Source organism: Trichomycterus rosablanca, chromosome 17 (genome assembly GCF_030014385.1).
Source record: "Trichomycterus rosablanca isolate fTriRos1 chromosome 17, fTriRos1.hap1, whole genome shotgun sequence".
In the NCBI taxonomy this organism is placed as follows: Eukaryota; Metazoa; Chordata; class Actinopteri; order Siluriformes; family Trichomycteridae; genus Trichomycterus; species Trichomycterus rosablanca.
This window is the reverse complement of record NC_086004.1, coordinates 23,106,974-23,133,261: the sequence shown is the minus strand read 5'-3', so window position 1 is coordinate 23,133,261 and position 26,288 is coordinate 23,106,974. Positions and strand designations below refer to the sequence as shown.

The 26,288-nt window shown below is 40.2% G+C and overlaps 1 protein-coding gene across 4 annotated transcripts; it reads right to left on the bottom strand.

The window, feature by feature from the left end:
- Nucleotides 1-182: 182 nt before the first annotated feature.
- abcb11b (ATP-binding cassette, sub-family B (MDR/TAP), member 11b) lies at nt 183-26,263 on the bottom strand. Of its 4 annotated transcripts, XM_063013502.1 has the most exons (28): nt 26,015-26,250; nt 25,116-25,134; nt 16,333-16,362; nt 16,201-16,258; nt 15,584-15,828; nt 14,976-15,063; nt 14,624-14,757; nt 13,805-13,976; nt 13,533-13,657; nt 13,024-13,198; nt 12,811-12,924; nt 12,326-12,436; nt 11,959-12,084; nt 11,619-11,822; nt 10,765-10,935; nt 10,460-10,661; nt 10,281-10,356; nt 9,588-9,717; nt 8,927-9,091; nt 8,701-8,805; nt 5,893-6,054; nt 5,597-5,800; nt 4,721-4,962; nt 3,871-4,027; nt 3,577-3,774; nt 1,818-2,024; nt 1,098-1,244; nt 183-1,009 (listed from the first exon to the last, which is right to left on the bottom strand). In XM_063013502.1, exons 1-28 carry the CDS (start codon nt 26,085-26,087, stop codon nt 809-811), a joined length of 4,041 nt encoding a protein of 1,346 aa, XP_062869572.1. In that variant the 5' UTR covers nt 26,088-26,250; the 3' UTR covers nt 183-808. The 4 variants fall into 4 exon arrangements, 3 of the variants coding, with proteins under 3 accessions (XP_062869572.1, XP_062869573.1, XP_062869574.1); XM_063013503.1 differs by lacking the exon at nt 25,116-25,134 and having other exon boundaries at nt 26,015-26,029; XR_010015184.1 differs by lacking the exons at nt 183-1,009; nt 1,098-1,244; nt 1,818-2,024; ... (5 more) ...; nt 8,701-8,805; nt 8,927-9,091 and having other exon boundaries at nt 9,631-9,717; nt 10,444-10,661; nt 26,015-26,263.
- Between the last annotated feature and the right edge of the window lie 25 nt (nt 26,264-26,288).

The window sequence follows — 26,288 nt, the reverse complement described above, 5'->3', positions numbered from 1 at the left end:
CTTGTAAACTGATGAACCTTGTGTAATGAGTAAATACCGTTCCTGTCATGAATGTAACCAAAGTGTAAAACATAATGTTAAAATCCTTATAAACAAACAAACAATGATTAAAGTAACAGCAAAACATATTTTTGTTGTTTGCCCAATTATAGGAAAATAAATGTACACTATAAGTAACAATATTACAAAACCATTGCTTTATTTAAAAAAAAAGAGCAGTAAAGCATTGTGGGCATCATGGTTTGGGGCTTTTTGGATCATCACTGCCTAAACAGCAATCCTTATAGTAAATTTAAATTTGTGTAAAAAATGTTACAAGACAATATCTGAGTAGCGCTCTAACACCAAAAACTTCGTATAAGGTGTAAAATGACACATTAGTAAATCAACAATGTTTTTTAAATGGTGTTTAAACAGTCAAGTAAAAATCCAGACCTTACCCCAACCAAGCTGCTATGGCATGACCAAAGAAGGCTGTTAACGCAAGAAATACCTGTATGGTCTAAAATTCCAAAATTCGTATCAGCACAGGATTTATGAAAGCAGAGGATTAACTATAAGAAATATAATTCCTTGAAAATAAGGGTACATTGCTTACTAAATACAAGAGTCCAAATATGTTTCTGTCCAGTTCTGTCTGTAAGGACTCATCACTGTGTTCAATAAATTCAATAGAGTAACTAGTGCTGAAATTCAGGTAATTACAAAGGGTTCAAATGTGTTTCATTGCAATTAAAAGATAAATTTTCATTGTAGCTTATGCAACTACATGGAATCACTAAACACTGGTTGGATCAGTGGTAAGCAGTTAGCTAATTGGTGCGCCAGTTGTGACCAGCTTGTAATAAGCTCCTTTTAAAGCCATGAGCTGATCATGGCTGCCCTTCTCGATCACGATGCCCCGTGACATCACTGCTATGATGTCAGAGTTCTGGATGGTGGAGAGGCGATGGGCAATGACAATGCAAGTACGGCCTTCCCGTGCTTTATCTAAAGCTTCTTGTACAGTCTGTTGAATCAAATAAAAATGCTGTATGAGGTTATAAAGTTCTTAATTGCAATTATATTTAACTCTTTCTGTTTGCTTCTCCTCTTACCTTCTCACTCTCTGTGTCCAGTGCTGATGTAGCCTCATCCAGCAGGAGGATTTTTGGATCACGTATGATAGCTCTGGCAATGGCAATACGCTGCTTCTGACCACGCGAGAGCTGTGAACCTTGGGAGCCTACATTAGTATCATACTTCTGTATGGAAATAACAAGAGAAAAGAACAATTCTGAGTACTGTTCTGGTTGCATAGAACACTGTACTGGCTGACCCTAAGCTTACTTAAAATCCTATTTCAAAACTATGGCCATTAATATCTCTTTTTGTTTTATAAGAGCCTCCAATCTACAGGAAAGGCTTTGCACAAGATTCTGGAGTGTGCCCGTTGAGTTTATGCCCATTCAGTCAAAACAGCATTAATGTGGTTAGGCACTGATGTTGGACGAAAAGTCCGGCCTCAGAACTGATGTTTCAGTTCATTTATATACAGCACAATATGATTATTAATAACAATGATAGCTAGCACAATGGGACGCTGCACCACGACACAATTTATTCTAAATCTGTTAAGTGCAAGACATACTTATACTGACATGAAGAAATAACCAAGACCATTACATTAAACATGCCTTAACATGATCACTTAATTTGCTAAAATAAAATGTGATCACTCCAAGCATGGGCCTCCAGCAGAGGTTCATAACCTAAAGTATGATCTGGAATAAAGTGGCTAAATCATTGTTACAGGAAAGTGACTTGACCATGACCACCTCAGGAAGTGACATGACAAAGTCATGCAGTTGGGCTTTCTTGGCTGCAGAGATCACATCGTTCATGCTGAGCTCTCTCTGATTATCCCCATAGCGAATGTTCTCCGCAATGCTACAGTCAAACAGAACTGGCTCCTGAGAAACAATCCCGATCTTAGAACGCAGGTATGGAACATTGATAAAAGTGGAATCACGTCCATCAATTAACTGGAAAACAAAAGAAAACCAAAATACAGTCATCTCCAGAATTATTGTTGTTCTTGATTAAATACTGGATGAAGGAAGTAAATGTTATTAAAATATCTTTGTGATTTCTAAGTTCTCACAGAAATCAAACTTTTAAGTAAGTACATTTATTTTAAAAACTAGGGATGTAACGGTTAACAACCGATTAAAAAATTCCACGAATCAAATCAATTTGACATGAAAAATAAATCGATATTCATTTTAAACAGCAGAGGGCACTGGCGCTATACATCTCGCTTGGTTGATGTCACTGACGCTATATGCCTGGTTGCCAAATTCGGGGTTTTTCAGCCAAATTGGGCTTAATTCAAAATTGTTTTGCATAGTTTGTACCTACCTCAGAATTAAAAGGACATTCATTATTTAGATAAATAAAAGATAATTACAAATAAGAGAAATAATGAAAGGAAACTTCATAATTTGTGTTCAATTTCAGTTTAAAAAATCGGGAAAAAATCGTATCGTGAACCCAGTATCGTGAATCGTATCGCATCATGGGTAGAGTGTATCGTTACATCCCTATTAAAAACACTATTAAAATATGTTTAACAAAATAATGTAACAAATTAAACAACATTGTGTTTATATTTCACTTTTAAAAGTTTATAGTGTACAAAATTCATAAGTGGTCATAAGTCATAATTCATAAGTAGTATAAATATGAGGTGACACATGGCTACTTTATCAACATTGTAAGATTAAGAAGTGTGTTGACCTTCAGGGAATTTGTGCAGTAAATAAATAGCAAATAGTAAATGTAGAGATGCAAATAATAAATAATTAATATAAAATAATTGTGACCCATGTGTTTTTTTTTCTATTGTATTTATGCATTTTCTCCCATTTTTCTTCCAATTTAGCGTAGTCAATTTGTCTTCCGCTGCTGGGGGATGCCTGATTGCAGTTGAGGTGGGTATATTGCTGCTCACACCTCCGACGACCTACGCACAGCCTTTTTGCAGAACCCTTTTTCACCAATGCACTCTGCAGAGGCACCTCTCTATCTGCCAATCTGGGTCCTTACACAGCGTTTTGAAGACCCTACCCACATAGTCCGGTCATCCCGCCTAGCAGAACCGTGTCTGCTGCAGGCGCTGCCAATTATGCCCACTAGGGACACCCAGCTGACCGGTGACAAAACCAAGTTTCGAACAGAGGTGTTCAGAATCTCGGCGCTCGACCCATGTGTTTTTTAAACAATTATTTTTGATGAAGGTTTGAATTCCTTGAAATAACTTTAATACAACAGAAAATAACATTTTAAATGTCATTTGCTGTTAATTGCTTATGTCTTATTTTTTTTTAAATGTCATTTTCATTGGTAGATTGAGCTAGTCAACCCCAAAAACATTTTATCTTTACCAAGGGTGCCAGTAATTATGAAGCTGACAGTATGTCCTTTCTCATTACAGCTGTTCAGACATGAAGTAACCAACAGAGTATACAAAATCCTAAATGTACACATATTAGTAAAGAATCAGTGTAAGTGTACTGTGTTTTAATGTATTCTCACCACTCGTCCAATGTCTGGGTCATAAAACCTCTCAAGCAGCTGGATGCTGGTACTTTTTCCACAACCACTGCTGCCCACAAAGGCAAGAGTCTGCCCAGGCTTCACGCTGATAGTTAGGCCATTTAAAACCTGGATATCTGGTCGGCTTGGATAGGTGAACTTACAGTCTATGAACTCAATATCTCCTTTAAAATCAGTCTAGAAATATAGAAAAAAATAACACAGTGTTTGATTATTTTATTTACACATTTAAGGTTAATGATATTTTATAATCATTTTAGTTCAGTTAATCACCCATTTGTCGCCTTTGTCACTGTAGACACTGATTTTGGGAACACGGTCAAGCAGCTGGAAGAAGCGTGCTGCTGAGATCTTGGCTTTGGCATAGTCAGGTGTGTATGAGGAGGCCCTGCCTAGGGCTGTTCCACTCGTTACAATGGCAGAGATTACCCTTTCAAAATGAAGAGAGGTTTCTATTATTGCTTACTAATTTAAATGTAGTATTGTATTATAAATTAATTTTACCCTGTTTCTCCCAGTTTAGTCACTGCCAATTACCTATTTTTTTATTTCAGCATTCATGTTTGTGGAGATTAACATGTCTGAAAGGGGGAACTAACTGTCCCCATCTTTACTAACAAGCTCACAGTTGTCTGATATTGATTTGTGTCACTTTTAATTATATGTGATTATTATAAAGGCTTTTCACCAACTCTGATGAACTCCTCCTACTGTATGTCAATACTTGAATCAAATTAAACTCGAAATACCTCAATGCTTGGTCAAACACTTTTTGTTGTACCCATTCCAGAACCATATTACTATTACTTTCTTTCTGTGTGGAGTTTGCATGATCTCCCTGTGTCTGCGTGGGTTTACTCCGGGTGCTCCGGTTTCCTCCCACAGTCCAAAGACATGCAAGTAAGGTGAATTGGAGAGACAAAATTGTCCATGACTGTGTTCGATATAACCTTGTGAACTGATAAACCTTGTGTAATAAGTAACTACCGTTCCTGTCATGAATGTAACCAAAGTGTAAAACATGACGTTAAAATCCTAATAAACAAACTATTACTTTTTATTAAATGCTCCCTTCACACACTTATTCAAGCAAACTATTAAGGCATATAATGAAAAGTCTTACCTGAAAACCAAACTGAAATGGAGGCCTTCATGGCGGACCAAGTATCCCCCAAACCGATAGGATGCTGAGTTTGCCATGAACACTACACACTGAGAAAATCCATAACAGGCACCATATACACCAGCCTTTTTTAAAGCAGCTTGGTATGGTGCCTCCAGCTGAGCCTCATATAGCTCCACGAACGTACGCTCTTTACCCAGACCAGCAATGGTACGGATGTTGTTCAGTGCCTCACCAGATATCTGCAATAATACACACAGTGAAGGATGGAGAACAACATTTTATATCTAATGTTATATCTAATAACATTTAGTTTGTTTATCCTGGTCAGGACTGCAGCAGGTCCAGTTCTAACGTGAACTCTGGCCGAAACGCAGGAATACCCAATACAGCAATCCATTGCAATGAAATGAATGCAATTGAAATGACCAGTACATATAATTATGAAACTAGGCCAAACTCCAAACTCCTCCACTCAATCCATGATATTATTACTGTTTGTGAAGTTTGGCATGTTCTCTTGCATCCAAGCCACTTCCTTGGATCTACAGTACAGTAAACCTCATCTCTTACACTCAGCTTGTATATTTGCTGCTATGGCAAAATGCAGAATCTGCATAAGGCATCCACATCTGTAAACAGTAAATAACTAAAGATTTATTTTGACAGCACAATCAGTACACTTCCGCTCTCTGCAGTCATGAAGTGTGGAAGTTATTAGCTTTCTTATAACCTACTCCTATGCCCTACATAGCAGCAGCCATTATACAGCAGCCATGGATATCTGGAATAAAACTGACAAATTATTTGCTAAAAACAAAAAAGAATTCCGAAGTGTAGTATTTTTAAGGGTTAAATAGCTTTGCTTAACTCTACCTGTCCTGCTGCTTCCATTGCTTGTTTATCCTGCTTTGCAAACCCAGTGAGCATCTTTGCCTGGAAGCCTCCGGAAAGTGCAAGGAAAGGCAAGAAGCAGATGATGACCAAGCTGAGCTTCCAGTTAAAGTAGAAGGAGATGATAATAGCCACCCCAATATTTGTCAGGGAGTTCACAATCATTCCAATCTGAGAGCCTGTTGCCTGCAAAGAAATAAGTTTATTATCTTATTTTAAAGTTCAGTTAACCAAGTTTGTATAAAGGATGCTGGTTGGTTTCTTTTCATTTTACTTACTCCCTGGACTTGTGAAGCATCAGTGGCCAGTCTCGTGGTCAGTGCACCAGGACTATTCCTGCGATCATCAAACCAGCAGATCTCCTGTCCTAACATGGCATGGAAACCCAGGCGCCTCAGTCGACGTGTCAGAAACTCTCCAGACTTGGAAAATGAATAACCCTAAGAGGCAGAGGTGGAATAATATATATTTCTTGATAATTTTATTTTAATTTTATTGTTGTTTGATGTTCTTTTTTTTCTTTCCCTTTTTATTTTATTTATTAGACCAAATTATATATATATATATATATATATATATATACAAATTATATATATATATATATATATATACAGTGTATCACAAAAGGGAGTACACCCCTCACATTTCTGCAGATATTTAAGTATATCTTTTCATGGGACAACACTGACAAAATTACACTTTGACACAATGAAAAGTAGTCTGTGTGCAGCTTATATAACAGTGTAAATTTATTCTTCCCTCAAAATAACTCAATATACAGCCATTAATGTCTAAACCACCGGCAACAAAAGTGAGTACACCCCTTAGTGAAAGTTCCTGAAGTGTCAATATTTTGTGTGGCCACCATTATTTCACAGAACTGCCTTAACTCTCCTGGGCATGGAGTTTACCAGAGCTTCACAGGTTGCCACTGGAATGCTTTTCCACTCCTCCATGACGACATCACGGAGCTGGCGGATATTCGAGACTTTGCGCTCCTCCACCTTCCGCTTGAGGATGCCCCAAAGATGTTCTATTGGGTTTAGGTCTGGAAACATGCTTGGCCAGTCCATCACCTTTACCCTCAGCCTCTTCAATAAAGCAGTGGTCGTCTTAGAGGTGTGTTTGGGGTCATTATCATGCTGGAACACTGCCCTGCGACCCAGTTTCCGGAGGGAGGGGATCATGCTCTGCTTCAGTATTTCACAGTACATATTGGAGTTCATGTGTCCCTCAATGAAATGTAACTCCCCAACACCTGCTGCACTCATGCAGCCCCAGACCATGGCATTCCCACCACCATGCTTGACTGTAGGCATGACACACTTATCTTTGTACTCCTCACCTGATTGCCGCCACACATGCTTGAGACCATCTGAACCAAACAAATTAATCTTGGTCTCATCAGACCATAGGACATGCTTCCAGTAATCCATGTCCTTTGTTGACATGTCTTCAGCAAACTGTTTGCGGGCTTTCTTGTGTAGAGACTTCAGAAGAGGCTTCCTTCTGGGGTGACAGCCATGCAGACCAATTTGATGTAGTGTGCGGCGTATGGTCTGAGCACTGACAGGCTGACCCCCCACCTTTTCAATCTCTGCCGCAATGCTGACAGCACTCCTGCGCCTATCTTTCAAAAACAGCAGTTGGATGTGACGCTGAGCACGTGCACTCAGCTTCTTTGGACGACCAACGCGAGGTCTGTTCTGAGTGGACCCTGCTCTTTTAAAATGCTGGATGATCTTAGCCACTGTGCTGCAGCTCAGTTTCAGGGTGTTGGCAATCTTCTTGTAGCCTTGGCCATCTTCATGTAGCGCAACAATTCGTCTTTTAAGATCCTCAGAGAGTTCTTTGCCATGAGGTGCCATGTTGGAACTTTCAGTGACCAGTATGAGAGAGTGTGAGAGCTGTACTACTAAATTGAACACACCTGCTCCCTATGCACACCTGAGACCTAGTAACACTAACGAATCACATGACATTTTGGAGGGAAAATGACAAGCAGTGCTCAATTTGGACATTTAGGGGTGTAGTCTCTTAGGGGTGTACTCACTTTTGTTGCCGGTGGTTTAGACATTAATGGCTGTATATTGAGTTATTTTGAGGGAAGAATAAATTTACACTGTTATATAAGCTGCACACAGACTACTTTTCATTGTGTCAAAGTGTCATTTTGTCAGTGTTGTCCCATGAAAAGATATACTTAAATATCTGCAGAAATGTGAGGGGTGTACTCACTTTTGTGATACACTGTATATATTATATATAAATATAAATGGTAAATAAATGGTACAAATTTGCATGTGTAGCCTGATAGTACATGTATTAATGTGTGTTTTTAGTGATTAATAAATGGTGTTTTTGTGCAGTGTGTTTTAGATGCAAGGACCTGGCTTTATGAGAAAAACAGTATGAGAAAATAGGAGAATAGGAGTATGAGAATAGGAGAATACATTATGAGAATTAGCAGAATAAATAATTATTATTACTTACACCGATCAGGCACAATATTATGACCACCTTCCTAATATTGTGTTGGTCCCCCTTTTGCTGCCAAAACAGCCCTGACCCGTTGAGGCATGGACTCCACTAGACCCCTGAAGGTGTGCTGTGGTATCTGGCACCAAGATGTTAGCAGCAGATCCTTTAACTCCTGTAAGTTGCGAGGTTGGGCCTCCATGGATCGTGCTTGTTTGTTTAGCACATCCCACAGATCCCCTTCACATGCATTAATGAGCCTTGGCCGCCCATAACCCTGTCACCGGTTTACCACTGTTCCTTCCTTGGACCATTTTTGATAGATACTGACCACTGCAGACCGGGAACACCTCACAAGAGCTGCAGTTTTGGAGATGCTCTGACCCAGTTGTCTAGCCATCACAGTTTGGTCCTTAAATCCTTACACTCACCCATTTTTCCTGCTTCTAACACATCAACTTTGAGGATAAAATGTTTACTTGCTGCCCAATATATCCCACCCACTAACAGCAGCCGTGATGAAGAGATAATCAGTGTTATTCACTAGGGTTAATAATGCTAGTGGTCATAATGTTATGCCTAGTCGGTGTATAATAAATAGTATTTACCTGCAGCACTTGTGTAAAAAATGAGATCACACCAATTAGCACAAAGAACAGACAAATCCCATCAATCTCCTTTCTTTGGGCAACCAGATCAGACATTGAGAACGTCTGCATGTAAAAACAGAAGTGCAAATTATTTTTAATTATGAATTCAAATTGCCAAAATGAAAATAAATAAATAAATAAAATGCTCATTTCAGACTGATTCATGAACTAGGTCAGCACTTACTGCCAGGATCTGGCTGAAGAGTAAAGAGTATACTGGATTGACTCCTCCATTCACAGCTGCTCCAATAGAACCAATAACCATATAAGGCCATTCAGGGGCATTGTACTTTAAAATTCGAGCCACAGGGGCTGGTTCCACTTCTTCCTCATCTTCAGGAAGTGCAGCCTATAAACAACACAGAGACATATTATTCAACATATTCAATAATTAATTTGTTTGGTCCAATTTTATATTTTTTTCCCAATAGTTGCTGATTCCCACCTTCTAGCTAAGTATTACCTAACAACCTAGATAAATAAGGCCTAAAATGTGCTTCCTCTAATACAGATTAAGTCAGCTACCACTTTCTTAAAACTGCAGCTCATGTATAACCATTAGGTAGATCAATTGTCTTGGTGAGTCTGTTAATTGTTGCCTTTAGAACTCATGAGCTTACAGATGTCTGAGACTTTTATCTTTACGGGGTACAGAAATATCATGGTCAGAGCTTTTCTAGACTTCTAACCATGCATGGCTGTATTGTTGAGAATGAAACTCTTCCACTGGAAGCAGAAATGCTTTTAGGTTTCTCTATTTGAAGCAGCATTTGAAACAGCTTCTTTTTAAATGTGAAATGTGACTTTTTGTTTAGTAGACCTAAATAATTTTGATGGCCACTGACCTTTCTACTATCTTCTTGTGAAATGTAGGATTCAGAATATGATTGTGGACCCAGTTCTCCAGTAATTGGTACTGAGGATTCTGGGATAACGTTTGACAGCCCTGATTTAGTCCGCTGGCGAATTGAAGCCCTGCAGAAAAACAAGAGAATTATGGAAATATTACCACCCATAACCAATAGCAAATATATTCATTTACATCATACTTTAACATTATCACATTCATATAATCATTACAGTTAGTAATCTACTTACATCCAGATTGTAATCAGATGGTTTCGCTATATTATAATTTTTTAGGTTTCTCTTTGGTATTATAGCCACAAGATGGGGGGCTGTGGTTCTTTACTACTAGGTTTACTTACACAATAGTTAGCATAAAATTAGCTAGTAAGTAAAGTTGCTACTAAATATATACTGTTGGAGAGGTGTCATTAGCCAAGCTGGCTAACTTTAAAACAATGCCTTATGTAGTAGCTGCCAAACACAGGTTGAGTGTATTGTAAACAATTTATAAAGCATGCGAAAAAGCTTGTTATTTTGTTAAATTGTCATATAATTAAGTTAGAAATCGGCCATTGTGTGCAGTACTGCACTGTGTCGCTAATGTTTCATTTCCGCAGATGCAGTTAGACACTATTGTCTTTAAAAAATACATTTTTTACTTTATTTTGCATTGACTGAATCTTTGTCACCTTAGACTTGCCCGATAACTTCCAGTCCGAGAAAGATTCATCATCTCCTCATCAGAATTTTCAACATTTTCTGCCACTGAGAACAAAACACATCTAATTACTAAATAATTTCATGTTTTAAAAACCTTATTGCGTGTGATTGCATGGTTTGGTATATACACACATGGAGTGTGGCCTACTTTTTTGGGTTTTCTGATTGAGAGCTTTGTCTCCCTGGCTCTGTAGAGTAACGAGTGTAAAATAAACACCCTTTCTGTCCAACAGCTCGTCGTGTTTGCCTCTCTCCACAGCTCGTCCATGCTCAAATCCCACAATCACATCAGCGTTCTTTATTGTAGATAGACGGTGGGCAATGGAAATAGTGGTACGACCCATTCGGACCTTGAGCAGAAAGACAAAGATGAGATGATACAGTAAGAAGCATCACAGTATAATAAGTAATAAATACATCTGTACAGCAGATGCAGAAGAATTTGTTGCTGACCTTGTCTAAGGCCTCTTGTACTATAGCCTCACTTTCATTGTCGAGTGCTGATGTGGCCATGTCCAGCAGAAGGATTCTGGGATTCCGTACCAGTGCTCGAGCGATTGCTATTCGCTGCTTTTGGCCACCACTCATCTGACCCCCACCTTCCCCAACCAGCGTGTCAAATTGCTGATATTAGAACAAGAATGAAAGGCAATAAAAAGGACAAATGTATTATTTTCTTTTCTTCTGAGATTTAACTGCATTTTTATCTGAAATTATTACTACAGCTTGATGAATAATTGTTTAATAACAGGTATGAGTTCACATTTAGGACTGTATTATCATATATCCATAATTCTGACCCTTGCATACAACCAACTGATCATTTTGTAAAATGGAATAAAAATGAGTATTTGTGATTTGTTAAGGGCTATAAACATTTATTTGTTTCATTTAAACAAAATTACAATTTGATGGCTACAACACACTCAAAAAAGTTGGGACAGAGCCAAAATAGTGACTGGGTTCCCCAAAGACTCAAAATTGGGTTGTGGCTCACCACTTTGTGCCACACTTATATAATAATAATATAACAATATATATATATAAAGATAATGAACCATCTTCAACAACTTTTTTTGGAATGTGTATTGTGTTTTATCCTTAATAAGCAATCCCCAAAATCAACAAAATATTATCATGTTGCTGTGAAATGCAATTCAGTATCACAGTTACTTCAGTAATATCTTATTGCCCCACCATTTTGACCAAAAATTGACACTGAAATTAAAGATTCAAAGTATGAAACATACATGAAGGTCTGTGATAGGGGTGCACAGATGATTAAGACTTTAAGTGGCATTACATACCTGTGGTAAATCCATAATAAAATTGTAGGCATTTGCTTCTTTGGCAGCTTTAATAATGTCTTCATTAGACACACCAGGGCGTCCGTAGCGAATATTCTCAGCAATAGTGGTAGCAAATAAAACAGGTTCTTGTTCCACAATTCCAATAAGTGAGCGAAGCCACTGAATATTCAAACCACGTATGTCATGACCATCCAGAGTGACCTACAATAAAAAAAAATTAAGAATAGACAGAGGAATAATGAGGTAAGATGTTTTAAATAATCTTAGATGCTAAAATGTGAAAATGTATGTCAGTCTGCAACAGATTCTGAGTGAAATAAATATTCCTTCTTCTTACCATGCCCTCTTTAGGGTCATAGAAGCGCTGGATGAGCTGTATAGCTGTACTTTTTCCAGCACCACTTGGCCCCACAAATGCTGTGGTTTCCCCGGATTTTACCTGCAGGTTCAGCTGATCCAGGATCTGTGAATTTGATTGTTTATCATGTTTTTTATGCATGGAAATCTGAGTCTGTTTTTTATTGAATTAAAAAAAATTGGGTTTATATATTTCATATTAAATATTCACATGAAATTCACATGTGAAATATGATAATTTATGTAAATGAATATTTAATGCAAAATATAACTTAACTTTTAATACACTTTGCACTTAATTCACTGTGAAATATAACAACTTTTAATATATTTTGCAAACGTTTTACCTTGACTTCTGGTCTGGATGGATAGTGGAATATCACGTTGTGAAACTCCAGATCTCCTTTTACCTTGTCCAGTTTGTAGCCAGCTTCAGACAGACAGTCTATCTTGGGCTCCTAAAAATAATTCCAATAATTCTGCATGACATTAAATGTTTTTGCTGATATTTGCCCAGACAAAATTATATAAAAGAACCTTAGGGGCCCAGATTTTGTGCTTCTTACACTGACATTTGTGTTTTTTAACAGTAATTTCAGATTTTGACATTTAACATTCTCTAATGACAGTCCTTCCATTAATTCCAGCTTTGTACATTTAAAAACATTTACATTAAGTGTTTATTTATATTGGGTCATGAAGGTGTTTATTCAGTTCCATGGATATTTTTCTGGCTGTACATTTAGTGTATGCTGTAAAATGGTATTCACCTAAAACCTTGCAGTCACTGTTCAAATACTTATGAACCATACTTCTGTGAATGGGTTCTTACCCTGTCAATAGTCTCAAAGATAATGGTAGCAGCACCTCGACCTGCAGCAAAAGCCTCCAGACAAGGAGATGCCTGCCCAAGATTTAGTGCTGCAACAAGCACTCCAAAAAACACCTGTAGTCAGAACACACACAGCAGTAATAAAAACACATGTGTGGATTTTATCCTGGAAGATTTTTTATCAGTGTTTCTATGTGTGTATATATGTGATACCTGTAGCAGAGTTCCAGGACTGTACTCTAATGTGTCGATAACTAAACTGGAGCCATACCAAAAGGCCAGTGCATAACAAAGAAATATGATGAACCACAAGTAGCCTGTGAAGAATCCCATGATCAGGCCTTTCCTAGTGCCCCAGCGCTGAGCTGAGATCAGATTGTGATCATACCTTAAAAATTGAGAATTAACAGCATTGAGATGTTAAAAAAGCTGGAATATTGGCCAAAAATAAATATTTTTAGAAAATCACGATATATACTAAATAAATATCTTAAAGATGAGAGATACATGATTTGTATAAGGTTAACAAACTAGCTAGGCCTAGTTGAAAAAAAATCAAGCCTTAATTTATTACAATCACAAATACAGATGACCAGTTTTTCTATAGTGTCATAATGTGTATTTGTATATGTTTTAGGCAATATATTACTTAAATCTATATTTTGTTAATATCTTTTGTTAGAATGTGTACACAAGGGAAAAAAAAAGTTCATGTTACAAACCTTTCAACTTCTTTCTTCTCTCCTCCGAAGGCTGCCACAGTTCGGATGGAGGAGAGGACTTCATCTGCCACAGCACCAGCTTTAGCATATGCCTGCAGCTCTCGTCCTGTCAGCTTTGCAACAAACTGAAAAAAGCACAACCAACACATACTGCTAACAAGTTAATTTCCCTAAGGTGATCTTCCTCTGAGGACTTAAATTTAGAATGTTATTAAGGATTTCATGTCTAACATTCTCTTTGACAGTGTATGTAGGCTAAGAATGGTCCTCACCAAAGCCATGAGAGCAGCTCCGAGTCCAATAAGTGGAGACACTGAGATAATGACCAGAGTCAGCTTCCATCCCTTCACAAAGCCCATGAGAAAACCACATACAAAAGTGGTGAAGCGCTGAATGAAGATCCCCACTTGATCTGACATGGCATCATTTATCTTGTTGATATCACTGTGGTGGAGATGAAACAGAGGTGCAGTACAACACACGCTAAGGGATTCTTTTCATCGTAATGAGTGTACCATTAAGGATTGCATATACCTGTCAGGAACATAAATGTCATAGCAGTGCAGTTTTAAAAGTAATTTTACTAATGTTTTCAGTTGGAACATGCACATCTTTGTTTTTAAAAACGAATGTAGTTAAGTTCTTTTATGGTTTATTTTTTAACATTACACATTGTGGCATGGACTCTTTGTTTCTTGCTAGCGATTAAATACAGCTAATGAGGTTATTGTTGACCCTGAAACATAAAGTTGCTTAGAAATTGTGAAAATCTATGATTGGCTTTCTAAGATCTGCACAATGATTTAAAGGCTTTTATTGTAATGCTTGTGGGAACAATTAAACTATCTGTTTTATATAAGCACACAATATTCACTAACTGTAATAAATTATTTAATGACTTATTTGGACGTATTTGGACAAAGTGACACAAGACGTGTTTCATTAATTCATTATCATTAATTATCCTTAAATAAGAGAACAATGGCAGAAATCATTGAAATTCCATGAATGTCATGACATACTTGTTCTTACAAGTGTATGTAAAGTTTTGACTTTAATGGTATATGAGTGTGATTACATGTTCATCTTACTCTGACATGCGGGTATTGATCTCTCCTACAGAGTTGCAGTCAAACCAGCCAATTTCCATCCTCATAACCTTGCTGAAGTAGAGTCTGCGGATGATCTTGATCTGTCGAGCAGCGCTTGCAACCCACAGCGAGATCTGAACAGCGTCAGGCATTATTTAAAACTGTTCTTTCACATTATGAATATTCATTTTATTGATGCAGAATATTTAGAATCATTAAATAAATATTAGAAAGTTCACATTTTTAATATAAGATATGATTTACAACTAGAAACTAGGGTTGAACATTGAACTGCATGCCAAGTTTGCTAATCTACCTAGAATACATGGTACATATTGCATACATGACTTACTTGTAAGTATCCTAGGATTAAGACAGCCATTCCAATGCCGACATAGTAGTAAGCAAAATTAGTCATCTCAAATTCTATATCTAAAATCCTAGAAGAGATTGAAAGTGAATCAACAATCTGTACTTTAACCCTGAGCCTTATACAGAAGTGATTTCCAAGGTTCTGGCTAACTGATTTGATTGCATTTTGTAAATATAAATATATTTGAATTTGATGCTTGCAACACACTTAAAATTAGACTTCGGAAAAATAAGAGCAAAACATTTATAGAATATTTGTTACACTGTTTTAAAACATGAACAGATGAATTGGTTACAGGTGAGGGAATCATGATTGGGTATAAAAGAAGCATCCACCAAAGTCTCAGTCTTTTGCAAGCAAAGAAGGGTTGTGGCTTAACACTTTTAGCCAAAGTTTGTGAACGAATTGTCACTCAGTTCAAAAAGAACAGTTCACATACAAGAAGCAAATAATTTAGGTCCCTCATCATCTACCATACATAATATTGTAAAAAGATTCAGGGAATTTGTAGAAATGTCAGTATGTAAAGGGTCAGAAACCACTGTTAAATGTGCACAACTGTCAAGAAGAACTATAAAGAGCGTTACCCGCAGATTCTGGTCATGTTGAGCTCCATGTTTTCCTCGGCTGTGAGGTTCCGCCACTGAATGGTGTTATTAAGGCAATGTTTGGCTGGATCACGCAGTTCATTCAGCTCAATGTCATAGTCAATAAAGGTGTCGGTCAGCATTCCAAACACAAGCAGCATGAGTGGCTGTGCAGAGCCATGCAGGATGGCACATACACTTCCAATAATCATCATTCCAATCTCCCGGCATGTGGCAAAGTGAAACTGTGATAAGAAAAACAGAATGCACATGCAGTGCATAAGTTACGTAAATAACAAAGCTTAGTGTGTATATAGGCTGTCTGGGCACATGATGATGTTCATCACTTTCTTAATTCCTTATTATCAAATCTACCATTTGTATGAAACCATTTGTATTTTGGATTTATTTTGAATATAGGGATGATTACTAGAAACATTAATGCAATCTTGGCCTTATGAAAACAGGTAGCTATGACACTGTCTGGGAATGAGCCAAGGATTGGGCCCTAGTTTCCCTAGGCATGTTTTTTTATTGGGATATTTTAAAACAATGAAACAATCATACAATGTTTTGCCATTCTCCTCATTTATTTATTTTGAAATGGATACAATTACCAGTTGAAAGCACCCAACACGAATAACTGTTTCTTGTTTCTCCTTCCCTGGTTTGTTCCTGCAAAGACAAGAAAGCTGTATTGTTGATGTCAAACTGATGTTTTTGACACAAAAGGGAAAATGCTTACTTACTTTTTATCCTTTTTAGCAGATGACATTGTCCTGTAATGATAAAGGAAAATGTATAATGACAATAATAATAATAATAATAATAATAACTAGAGATGTGCATTTCCGGAGAAAATGCGAGTGTGATTGCCGTGTGCCGGTCGGGCGGGCGCGCGTAACCCAATGCTTTATCCAAGTTGGGGTGTCATCAGTGGGCTTTACGATTTAAAATTTGAACGGCGTCGATATCTCGAACTTTCAAAAAATGAATGGAAGTGAATGAGACCAAAAACGGGCGTGGCAGATGGGCGTGGGTTCGAATCCCCATGCTGTACCTGAGTCGGGGTTACATCAGGGGGCTTTACAATTCAGAGTTGGAACGGAGTTGATATCTCAAACTTTCAAAAAATGAATGGAAGTGAATGGGACCAAAAACCGGGCGTGGCAGGTGGGCGTGGGTTCGAATCCCCATGCTGTATCTGAGTCGGGGTTACATCAGTGGGCTTTACGATATAGAGTTGGAACGGTGTCGATATCTCAAACTTTCAAAAAATGAATGGAAGTGAATGGGACCAAAAACCGGGCGTGGCAGGTGGGCGTAGGTTCGAATCCCCATGCTGTATCTGAGTCAGGGTTACATCAGTGGGCTTCACGATATAGAGTTGGAACGGTGTCGATATCTCAAACTTTCAAAAAATGAATGGAAGTGAATGGGACCCAAAACCGGGCGTGGCAGGTGGGCGTGGGTTCGAATCCCCATGCTGTACCCATGTCGGGGTTACATCAGTGAGCTTTACGATATAGAATTGGAACGGCGTTGATATCTCAAACTTTCAAAAAATGAATGGAAGTGAATGGAGCCGAAAATCGGGCGTGGCAGGTGGGTGTGGGTTCGAATCCCCATGCCGTACCCAAGTCGGGGTTACATAAGGGGGCTTTACAATTTAGAGTTGGAACGGCGTTGATATCTCGAACTTTCAAAAAATGAATGGAAGTGAATGGAGCCGAAAAACGGGCGTGGCAGGTGGGCATGGGTTCGAATCTCCATGCTGTACCTGAGTCGGGGTTACATCAGTGGGCTTTACAATTTAGAGTTGGAACGGCGTTGATATCTCAAACTTTCAAAAAATGAATGGAAGTGAATGGGACCAAAAACCGGGCGTGGCAGGTGGGTGTGGGTTCGAATCCCCATGCTGTATTTGAGTCGGGGTTACATCAGTGGGCTTTACAATTTAGAGTTGGAACGGCGTTGATATCTCAAACTTTCAAAAAATGAATGGAAGTGAATGGGGACAAAAACCGGGCGTGGCAGGTGGGTGTGGGTTCGAATCCCCATGCTGTATCTGAGTCGGGGTTACATCAGGGGGCTTTACGATTTAGAGTTGGAACGGCGTTGATATCTCAAACTTTCAAAAAATGAATGGAAGTGAATGGGACCAAAAACCGGGCGTGGCAGGTGGGCGTGGGTTCGAATCCCCATGCTGTACCTGAGTCGGGGTTACATCAGGGGGCTTTACAATTTAGAGTTGGAACGGCGTTGATATCTCAAACTTTCAAAAAATGAATGGAAGTGAATGGGACCAAAAACCGGGCGTGGCAGGTGGGCATGGGTTCGAATCTCCATGCTGTACCTGAGTCGGGGTTACATCAGTGGGCTTTACAATTTAGAGTTGGAACGGCGTTGATATCTCAAACTTTCAAAAAATGAATGGAAGTGAATGGGACCAAAAACCGGGCGTGGCAGGTGGGCGTGGGTTCGAATCCCCATGCTGTACCTGAGTCGGGGTTACATCAGGGGGCTTTACAATTTAGAGTTGGAACGGCGTTGATATCTCAAACTTTCAAAAAATGAATGGAAGTGAATGGGACCAAAAACCGGGCGTGGCAGGTGGGCATGGGTTCGAATCTCCATGCTGTACCTGAGTCGGGGTTACATCAGTGGGCTTTACAATTTAGAGTTGGAACGGCGTTGATATCTCAAACTTTCAAAAAATGAATGGAAGTGAATGGAGCCGGAAAATGGGCGTGGCAGGTGGGCATGGGTTCGAATCCCCATGCTGTACCTGAGTCGGGGTTACATCAGTGGGCTTTACGATATAGAGTTGGAACGGCGTTGATATATCAAACTTTCAAAAAATTAATAGAAGTGAATGGGACCAAAAACCGGGCGTGGCAGGTGGGCGTGGGTTCGAATCCCCAGGCTGTACCCAAGTTGGGGTTACATCAGTGGGTTTTCCGATTTAGAGTTGGAACGGCGTTGATATCTCGAACTTTCAAAAAATGAATGGAAGTGAATGGGGACAAAAACCGGGCGTGGCAGGTGGGTGTGGGTTCGAATCCCCATGCTGTATCTGAGTCGGGGTTACATCAGGGGGCTTTATGATTTAGAGTTGGAACGGCGTTGATATCTCGAACTTTCAAAAAATGAATGGAAGTGAATGGGGACAAAAACCGGGCGTGGCAGGTGGGTGTGGGTTCGAATCCCCATGCTGTACCCAAGTCGGGGTTACATAAGTGAGCTTTACGATTTACAGTTGGAACGGCGTTGATATCTCAAACTTTCGAAAAATGAATGGAAGTGAATGGGGACAAAAACCGGGCGTGGCAGGTGGGCGTGGGTTCGAATCCCCATGCTGTATCTGAGTCGGGGTTACATCAGTGGGCTTTACGATTTAGAGTTGGAATGGCGTTGATATCTCAAACTTTCAAAAAATGAATGGAAGTGAATGGGGACAAAAACCGGGCGTGGCAGGTGGGTGTGGGTTCGAATCCCCATGCTGTACCCAAGTCGGGGTTACATCAGTGAGCTTTACGATTTAGAGTTGGAACGGCGTTAATATCTCGAACTTTCAAAAAATGAATGGAAGTGAATATGGCTGAAAAATGGGCGTGGCAGGTGGGCGTGGGTTCGAATCCCCATGCTGTATTTGAGTCGGGGTTACATCAGTGGGCTTAACGATATACAGTTGGAACGGCGTTGATATCTCAAACTTTCAAAAAATGAATGGAAGTGAATTGGGACAAAAACCGGGCGTGGCAGGTGGGCGTGGGTTCGAATCCCCAGGCTGTATCTGAGTCGGGGTTACATCAGTGGGCTTAACGATATACAGTTGGAACGGCGTTGATATCTCAAACTTTCAAAAAATGAATGGAAGTGAATGGAAACAAAAACCGGGCGTGGCAGGTGGGCGTGGGTTCGAATCCCCATGCTGTACCGAAGTCAGGGTGTCATCAGTGGGCTTTACGATATAGAGTTGGAACGGCGTCGATATCTCGAACTTTCAAAAAATGAATGGAAGTGAATGGGGCTGAAAACCGGGCGTGGCAGGTGGGCGTGGGTTCGAATCCCCATGCTGTACCTGAGTCGGGGTTACATCAGTGAGCTTTACGATATAGAGTTGGAACGGCGTTGATATCTCGAACTTTCAAAAAATGAATGGAAGTGAATGGGGACAAAAACCGGGCGTGGCAGGTGGGTGTGGGTTCGAATCCCCATGCTGTACCCAAGTCGGGGTTACATAAGTGAGCTTTACGATTTACAGTTGGAACGGCGTTGATATCTCAAACTTTCGAAAAATGAATGGAAGTGAATGGGGACAAAAACCGGGCGTGGCAGGTGGGCGTGGGTTCGAATCCCCATGCTGTATCTGAGTCGGGGTTACATCAGTGGGCTTTACGATTTAGAGTTGGAATGGCGTTGATATCTCAAACTTTCAAAAAATGAATGGAAGTGAATGGGGACAAAAACCGGGCGTGGCAGGTGGGTGTGGGTTCGAATCCCCATGCTGTACCCAAGTCGGGGTTACATCAGTGAGCTTTACGATTTAGAGTTGGAACGGCGTTAATATCTCGAACTTTCAAAAAATGAATGGAAGTGAATATGGCTGAAAAATGGGCGTGGCAGGTGGGCGTGGGTTCGAATCCCCATGCTGTATTTGAGTCGGGGTTACATCAGTGGGCTTAACGATATACAGTTGGAACGGCGTTGATATCTCAAACTTTCAAAAAATGAATGGAAGTGAATTGGGACAAAAACCGGGCGTGGCAGGTGGGCGTGGGTTCGAATCCCCAGGCTGTATCTGAGTCGGGGTTACATCAGTGGGCTTAACGATATACAGTTGGAACGGCGTTGATATCTCAAACTTTCAAAAAATGAATGGAAGTGAATGGAAACAAAAACCGGGCGTGGCAGGTGGGCGTGGGTTCGAATCCCCATGCTGTACCGAAGTCAGGGTGTCATCAGTGGGCTTTACGATATAGAGTTGGAACGGCGTCGATATCTCGAACTTTCAAAAAATGAATGGAAGTGAATGGGGCTGAAAACCGGGCGTGGCAGGTGGGCGTGGGTTCGAATCCCCATGCTGTACCTGAGTCGGGGTTACATCAGTGAGCTTTACGATATAGAGTTGGAACGGCGTCGATATCTCGAACTTTCAAAAAATGAATGGAAGTGAATGGGGACAAAAACCGGGCGTGGCAGGTGGGCGTGGGTTCGAATCCCCATGCTGTACCCAAGTCGGGGTTACATCAGTGGGCTTTACGATATAGAGTTGGAACGGCGTTGATATCTCGAACTTTCAAAAAATGAATGGAAGTGAATGGGGCTGAAAAACGGGCGTGGCAGGTGGGCGTGGGTTCGAATCCCCATGCTGTATCTGTGTCGGGGTTTAATCAGTGGGCTTTACAATTTAGAGTTGGAACGGCGTTGATATCTCAAACTTTCAAAAAATGAATGGAAGTGAATGGAGCTGAAAAACGGGCGTGGCAGGTGGGCGTGGGTTCGAATCCCCATGCTGTATCTGTGTCGGGGTTTAATCAGTGGGCTTTACAATTTAGAGTTGGAACGGCGTTGATATCTCAAACTTTCAAAAAATGAATGGAAGTGAATGGAGCCGGAAAATGGGCGTGGCAGGTGGGCATGGGTTCGAATCCCCATGCTGTACCTGAGTCGGGGTTACATCAGTGGGCTTTACGATATAGAGTTGGAACGGCGTTGATATATCAAACTTTCAAAAAATTAATAGAAGTGAATGGGACCAAAAACCGGGCGTGGCAGGTGGGCGTGGGTTCGAATCCCCAGGCTGTACCCAAGTTGGGGTTACATCAGTGGGTTTTCCGATTTAGAGTTGGAACGGCGTTGATATCTCGAACTTTCAAAAAATGAATGGAAGTGAATGGGGACAAAAACCGGGCGTGGCAGGTGGGTGTGGGTTCGAATCCCCATGCTGTATCTGAGTCGGGGTTACATCAGGGGGCTTTATGATTTAGAGTTGGAACGGCGTTGATATCTCGAACTTTCAAAAAATGAATGGAAGTGAATGGGGACAAAAACCGGGCGTGGCAGGTGGGTGTGGGTTCGAATCCCCATGCTGTACCCAAGTCGGGGTTACATAAGTGAGCTTTACGATTTACAGTTGGAACGGCGTTGATATCTCAAACTTTCGAAAAATGAATGGAAGTGAATGGGGACAAAAACCGGGCGTGGCAGGTGGGCGTGGGTTCGAATCCCCATGCTGTATCTGAGTCGGGGTTACATCAGTGGGCTTTACGATTTAGAGTTGGAATGGCGTTGATATCTCAAACTTTCAAAAAATGAATGGAAGTGAATGGGGACAAAAACCGGGCGTGGCAGGTGGGTGTGGGTTCGAATCCCCATGCTGTACCCAAGTCGGGGTTACATCAGTGAGCTTTACGATTTAGAGTTGGAACGGCGTTAATATCTCGAACTTTCAAAAAATGAATGGAAGTGAATATGGCTGAAAAATGGGCGTGGCAGGTGGGCGTGGGTTCGAATCCCCATGCTGTATTTGAGTCGGGGTTACATCAGTGGGCTTAACGATATACAGTTGGAACGGCGTTGATATCTCAAACTTTCAAAAAATGAATGGAAGTGAATTGGGACAAAAACCGGGCGTGGCAGGTGGGCGTGGGTTCGAATCCCCAGGCTGTATCTGAGTCGGGGTTACATCAGTGGGCTTAACGATATACAGTTGGAACGGCGTTGATATCTCAAACTTTCAAAAAATGAATGGAAGTGAATGGAAACAAAAACCGGGCGTGGCAGGTGGGCGTGGGTTCGAATCCCCATGCTGTACCGAAGTCAGGGTGTCATCAGTGGGCTTTACGATATAGAGTTGGAACGGCGTCGATATCTCGAACTTTCAAAAAATGAATGGAAGTGAATGGGGCTGAAAACCGGGCGTGGCAGGTGGGCGTGGGTTCGAATCCCCATGCTGTACCTGAGTCGGGGTTACATCAGTGAGCTTTACGATATAGAGTTGGAACGGCGTTGATATCTCGAACTTTCAAAAAATGAATGGAAGTGAATGGGGACAAAAACCGGGCGTGGCAGGTGGGTGTGGGTTCGAATCCCCATGCTGTACCCAAGTCGGGGTTACATAAGTGAGCTTTACGATTTACAGTTGGAACGGCGTTGATATCTCAAACTTTCGAAAAATGAATGGAAGTGAATGGGGACAAAAACCGGGCGTGGCAGGTGGGCGTGGGTTCGAATCCCCATGCTGTATCTGAGTCGGGGTTACATCAGTGGGCTTTACGATTTAGAGTTGGAACGGCGTTGATATCTCAAACTTTCAAAAAATGAATGGAAGTGAATGGAGCTGAAAAACGGGCGTGGCAGGTGGGTGTGGGTTCGAATCCCCATGCTGTATCTGTGTCGGGGTTTAATCAGTGGGCTTTACAATTTAGAGTTGGAACGGCGTTGATATCTCAAACTTTCAAAAAATGAATGGAAGTGAATGGAGCTGAAAAACGGGCGTGGCAGGTGGGCGTGGGTTCGAATCCCCAGGCTGTATCTGTGTCGGGGTTACATCAGTGGGCTTTACAATTTAGAGTTGGAACGGCGTTGATATCTCAAACTTTCAAAAAATGAATGGAAGTGAATGGAGCCGGAAAATGGGCGTGGCAGGTCGGCATGGGTTCGAATCCCCATGCTGTATCTGAGTCGGGGTTACATCAGTGGGTTTTCCGATTTAGAGTTGGAACGGCGTTGATATCTCGAACTTTCAAAAAATGAATGGAAGTGAATGGGGCCAAAAACCGGGCGTGGCAGGTGGGTGTGGGTTCGAATCCCCATGCTGTATCTGAGTCGGGGTTACATCAGGGGGCTTTATGATTTAGAGTTGGAACGGCGTTGATATCTCGAACTTTCAAAAAATGAATGGAAGTGAATGGGGACAAAAACCGGGCGTGGCAGGTGGGTGTGGGTTCGAATCCCCATGCTGTACCCAAGTCGGGGTTACATAAGTGAGCTTAACGATATACAGTTGGAACGGCGTTGATATCTCAAACTTTCAAAAAATGAATGGAAGTGAATGGGGACAAAAACCGGGCGTGGCAGGTGGGTGTGGGTTCGAATCCCCATGCTGTATCTGAGTCGGGGTTACATCAGTGGGCTTTACGATTTAGAGTTGGAATGGCGTTGATATCTCAAACTTTCAAAAAATGAATGGAAGTGAATGGGGACAAAAACCGGGCGTGGCAGGTGGGTGTGGGTTCGAATCCCCATGCTTTATCTGAGTCGGGGTTACATCAGTGAGCTTTACAATTTAGAGTTGGAATGGCGTTGATATCTCAAACTTTCAAAAAATGAATGGAAGTGAATGGGACTCTTGTAGGTTAATTAAAGGTTGTAGAAATAACCATTCAACAACCATTCAGAAAAAATTAATGGAAGTCAATGGGACCAAAAAACGGTAAAAAAGCGGGCGTGGCGGGTGAACGGGCGGGCGGATCGAAAAGCAAAAAACAAGAAGTTATTTCAATAACGGGCCGGACGATATAGAGTTGGAACGGCGTCGATATCTCAAAATTTTTTAAAAAATGAATGGAAGTCTATGGGAAAAATTTTTCGGAAAAACGGGCGTGGCGGGCGAACAAGCTCGCGGATCGAAAACCTGTATACAAGCCGTCCATTCCCGTATGGGTCGGACGATTTGGCGTTGGAACGGGGTCGATATCTCGAAAACTGCGGAAGAAGAAGGCCGGACAAAAAACGGTGGAATAATAATAAGAAAAATAATATGACTAACGGATAACAATAGTGTGCTTGCCTACTGCAATCACACTAATAACAAAAAGAAAAAAAGAAGAAATTATTTATTATTATTAATAATGCTGTAATTAATTATAAATTAATTCGTAATAAAGGTTTACTTTATATAGCACCATTCTTATACCCAGGGTTGCTTTACAGAGTAATATTTAAAAAATGCTCATCTCAAGTGTTGCCACCAAAATTGATTGGACTGAATGAATCAAATAGATCTGCAGTTCTGTAGATTTTTGTTAAATCGTTAAATTGTTTTTTTTCTGGGATTACTTGAAGGAATTCAGTGGCTGATCATAAAAAGATTTACCACCATTTCAAGTTTCCTCTATTTGGAGATAATAACTCAACTCAACTTAGTGTAGTGTTCTATACAGTATATATAGAATGCACTTTAACAGCTTCCCTGAAGTTTCTTCATGTCACTGAAAGATTCCTGTAGAAACTTTAACTGCATCGTTTTAATGCTAAAGTTTAAGATCCATAAAATTAGAGAACTATGCAATAACAGAGAACAGTCAACAGGGGGGCATTACTTTTGCACACCACTGTATGTTATTTTTAAATAAAAATTACTAAGAGCAATATTCAAGCACACATCAGACATGCCATGCTAAAAATGCAATTTTTCTAGAATTGCGGTTTGTGAATAAAACAAAATATAGAAGACCACCATGAAAACCAAGTCTCATCATATCCATAGATTCCACCTGTTACAACAAAAAAAGGATCGACTTACATGTAATCTTCATTTGGCTCTGAAAATAAAATATAATGTGCATTTTAAAAACATGATTGACCCTTAGACACAATCAATTTAAAAGGATAGTGGCATAAAGAAGGTTGACATATTTTGTTCTATAAACCAATACATTCTAATTCTGAAATGAATATGATTAGGATATTATAATATGTACTTATCACAAATACCAAAATAATATCCAGCTCTCATGTGGCTTCTTCAATAACTGGGTACACACTGTCCACAAAGACTAACAATTACTTAACCACTTTTAACCAAACTTTTTATTAGTGTATAGCTTCATCTGTTTCATTAGTTGTGATTTACAATTGCACAGCTTTTGATACATTTAAGGACTAATCTAGCATTTTTGTAGGACTTTAGTCAAGACCACCTTTGTTAAATAAAAATCCAACACCTAAGAAAGAGTCAATACAGATATCCAATTGTTTATTGGAAGAAAGTATACATGTTTTATCACAATGTTTATTTAAAACAATTTTAGAATCTGTGATAACAGAAAGGTATCTTGACTGTGAGTCTTTTGACTTTGTTACATTGTAAGTTATTGTGTCAGCTTTTAGGTTAGTTTCAGTTGTCTGCTGACAGGAAAGTCAGCATTTAAGATTGTAATCATGCTGGTTGTGTTTGTCTGAATAAATTAAATTTCCTTTCGCACAACACGTATGTAGCTCTATAGCCATAAAGAAATATTCCTTCCATCAAAATGTTCATTTACATGTAAACCTTTGGCTTTGGCCTTTGCCATTTATTAGCTAAAAGGCTATCAAATGTCAAAAAAGCCACAGTCTACCAATGATGGAAACAGATTAAACTATATAGACTACATAGCAGAAGCATCCATGCAGCTATAACCTACAGATCCCACTCCTCACCTTCTGAAACCTCATAGGCATTATTCTCCTGTCCAAACCTCTTGATGCTCCTCAGCTTCACAGACCCTGGCATGGTTTTTGTAACTCCAAATCAATTTCACTGCAAATACAATATCCATATATTCTCACAGTGCAGCTACAATTTAGTCATCTCCTGAGCACCAAAGTTTGAGGAAACTGGTATGGAATCTGTGCAGGTGTCGTCTGTGTGCGCATGTGGTTGTTCATGCTATGCAAGGTAAATGTCCAGCAGGTTTGTGCTTCAGCCAGGGTG

Bases quoted from the DNA above. Each gene is read 5' to 3' on its own strand.
- abcb11b (XM_063013502.1), bottom strand. From the start codon at position 26,087: ATGCCAGGGTCTGTGAAGCTGAGGAGCATCAAGAGGTTTGGACAGGAG. The intron at 14,758-14,975 runs GTAAGTCATGTA...GACGCTGTTCAG, and splicing joins TAATCCTAGGATACTTACAA to ATCTCGCTGTGGGTTGCAAG. The intron at 10,936-11,618 runs GTATGTAATGCC...TTCTAATATCAG, and splicing joins TTATTATGGATTTACCACAG to CAATTTGACACGCTGGTTGG.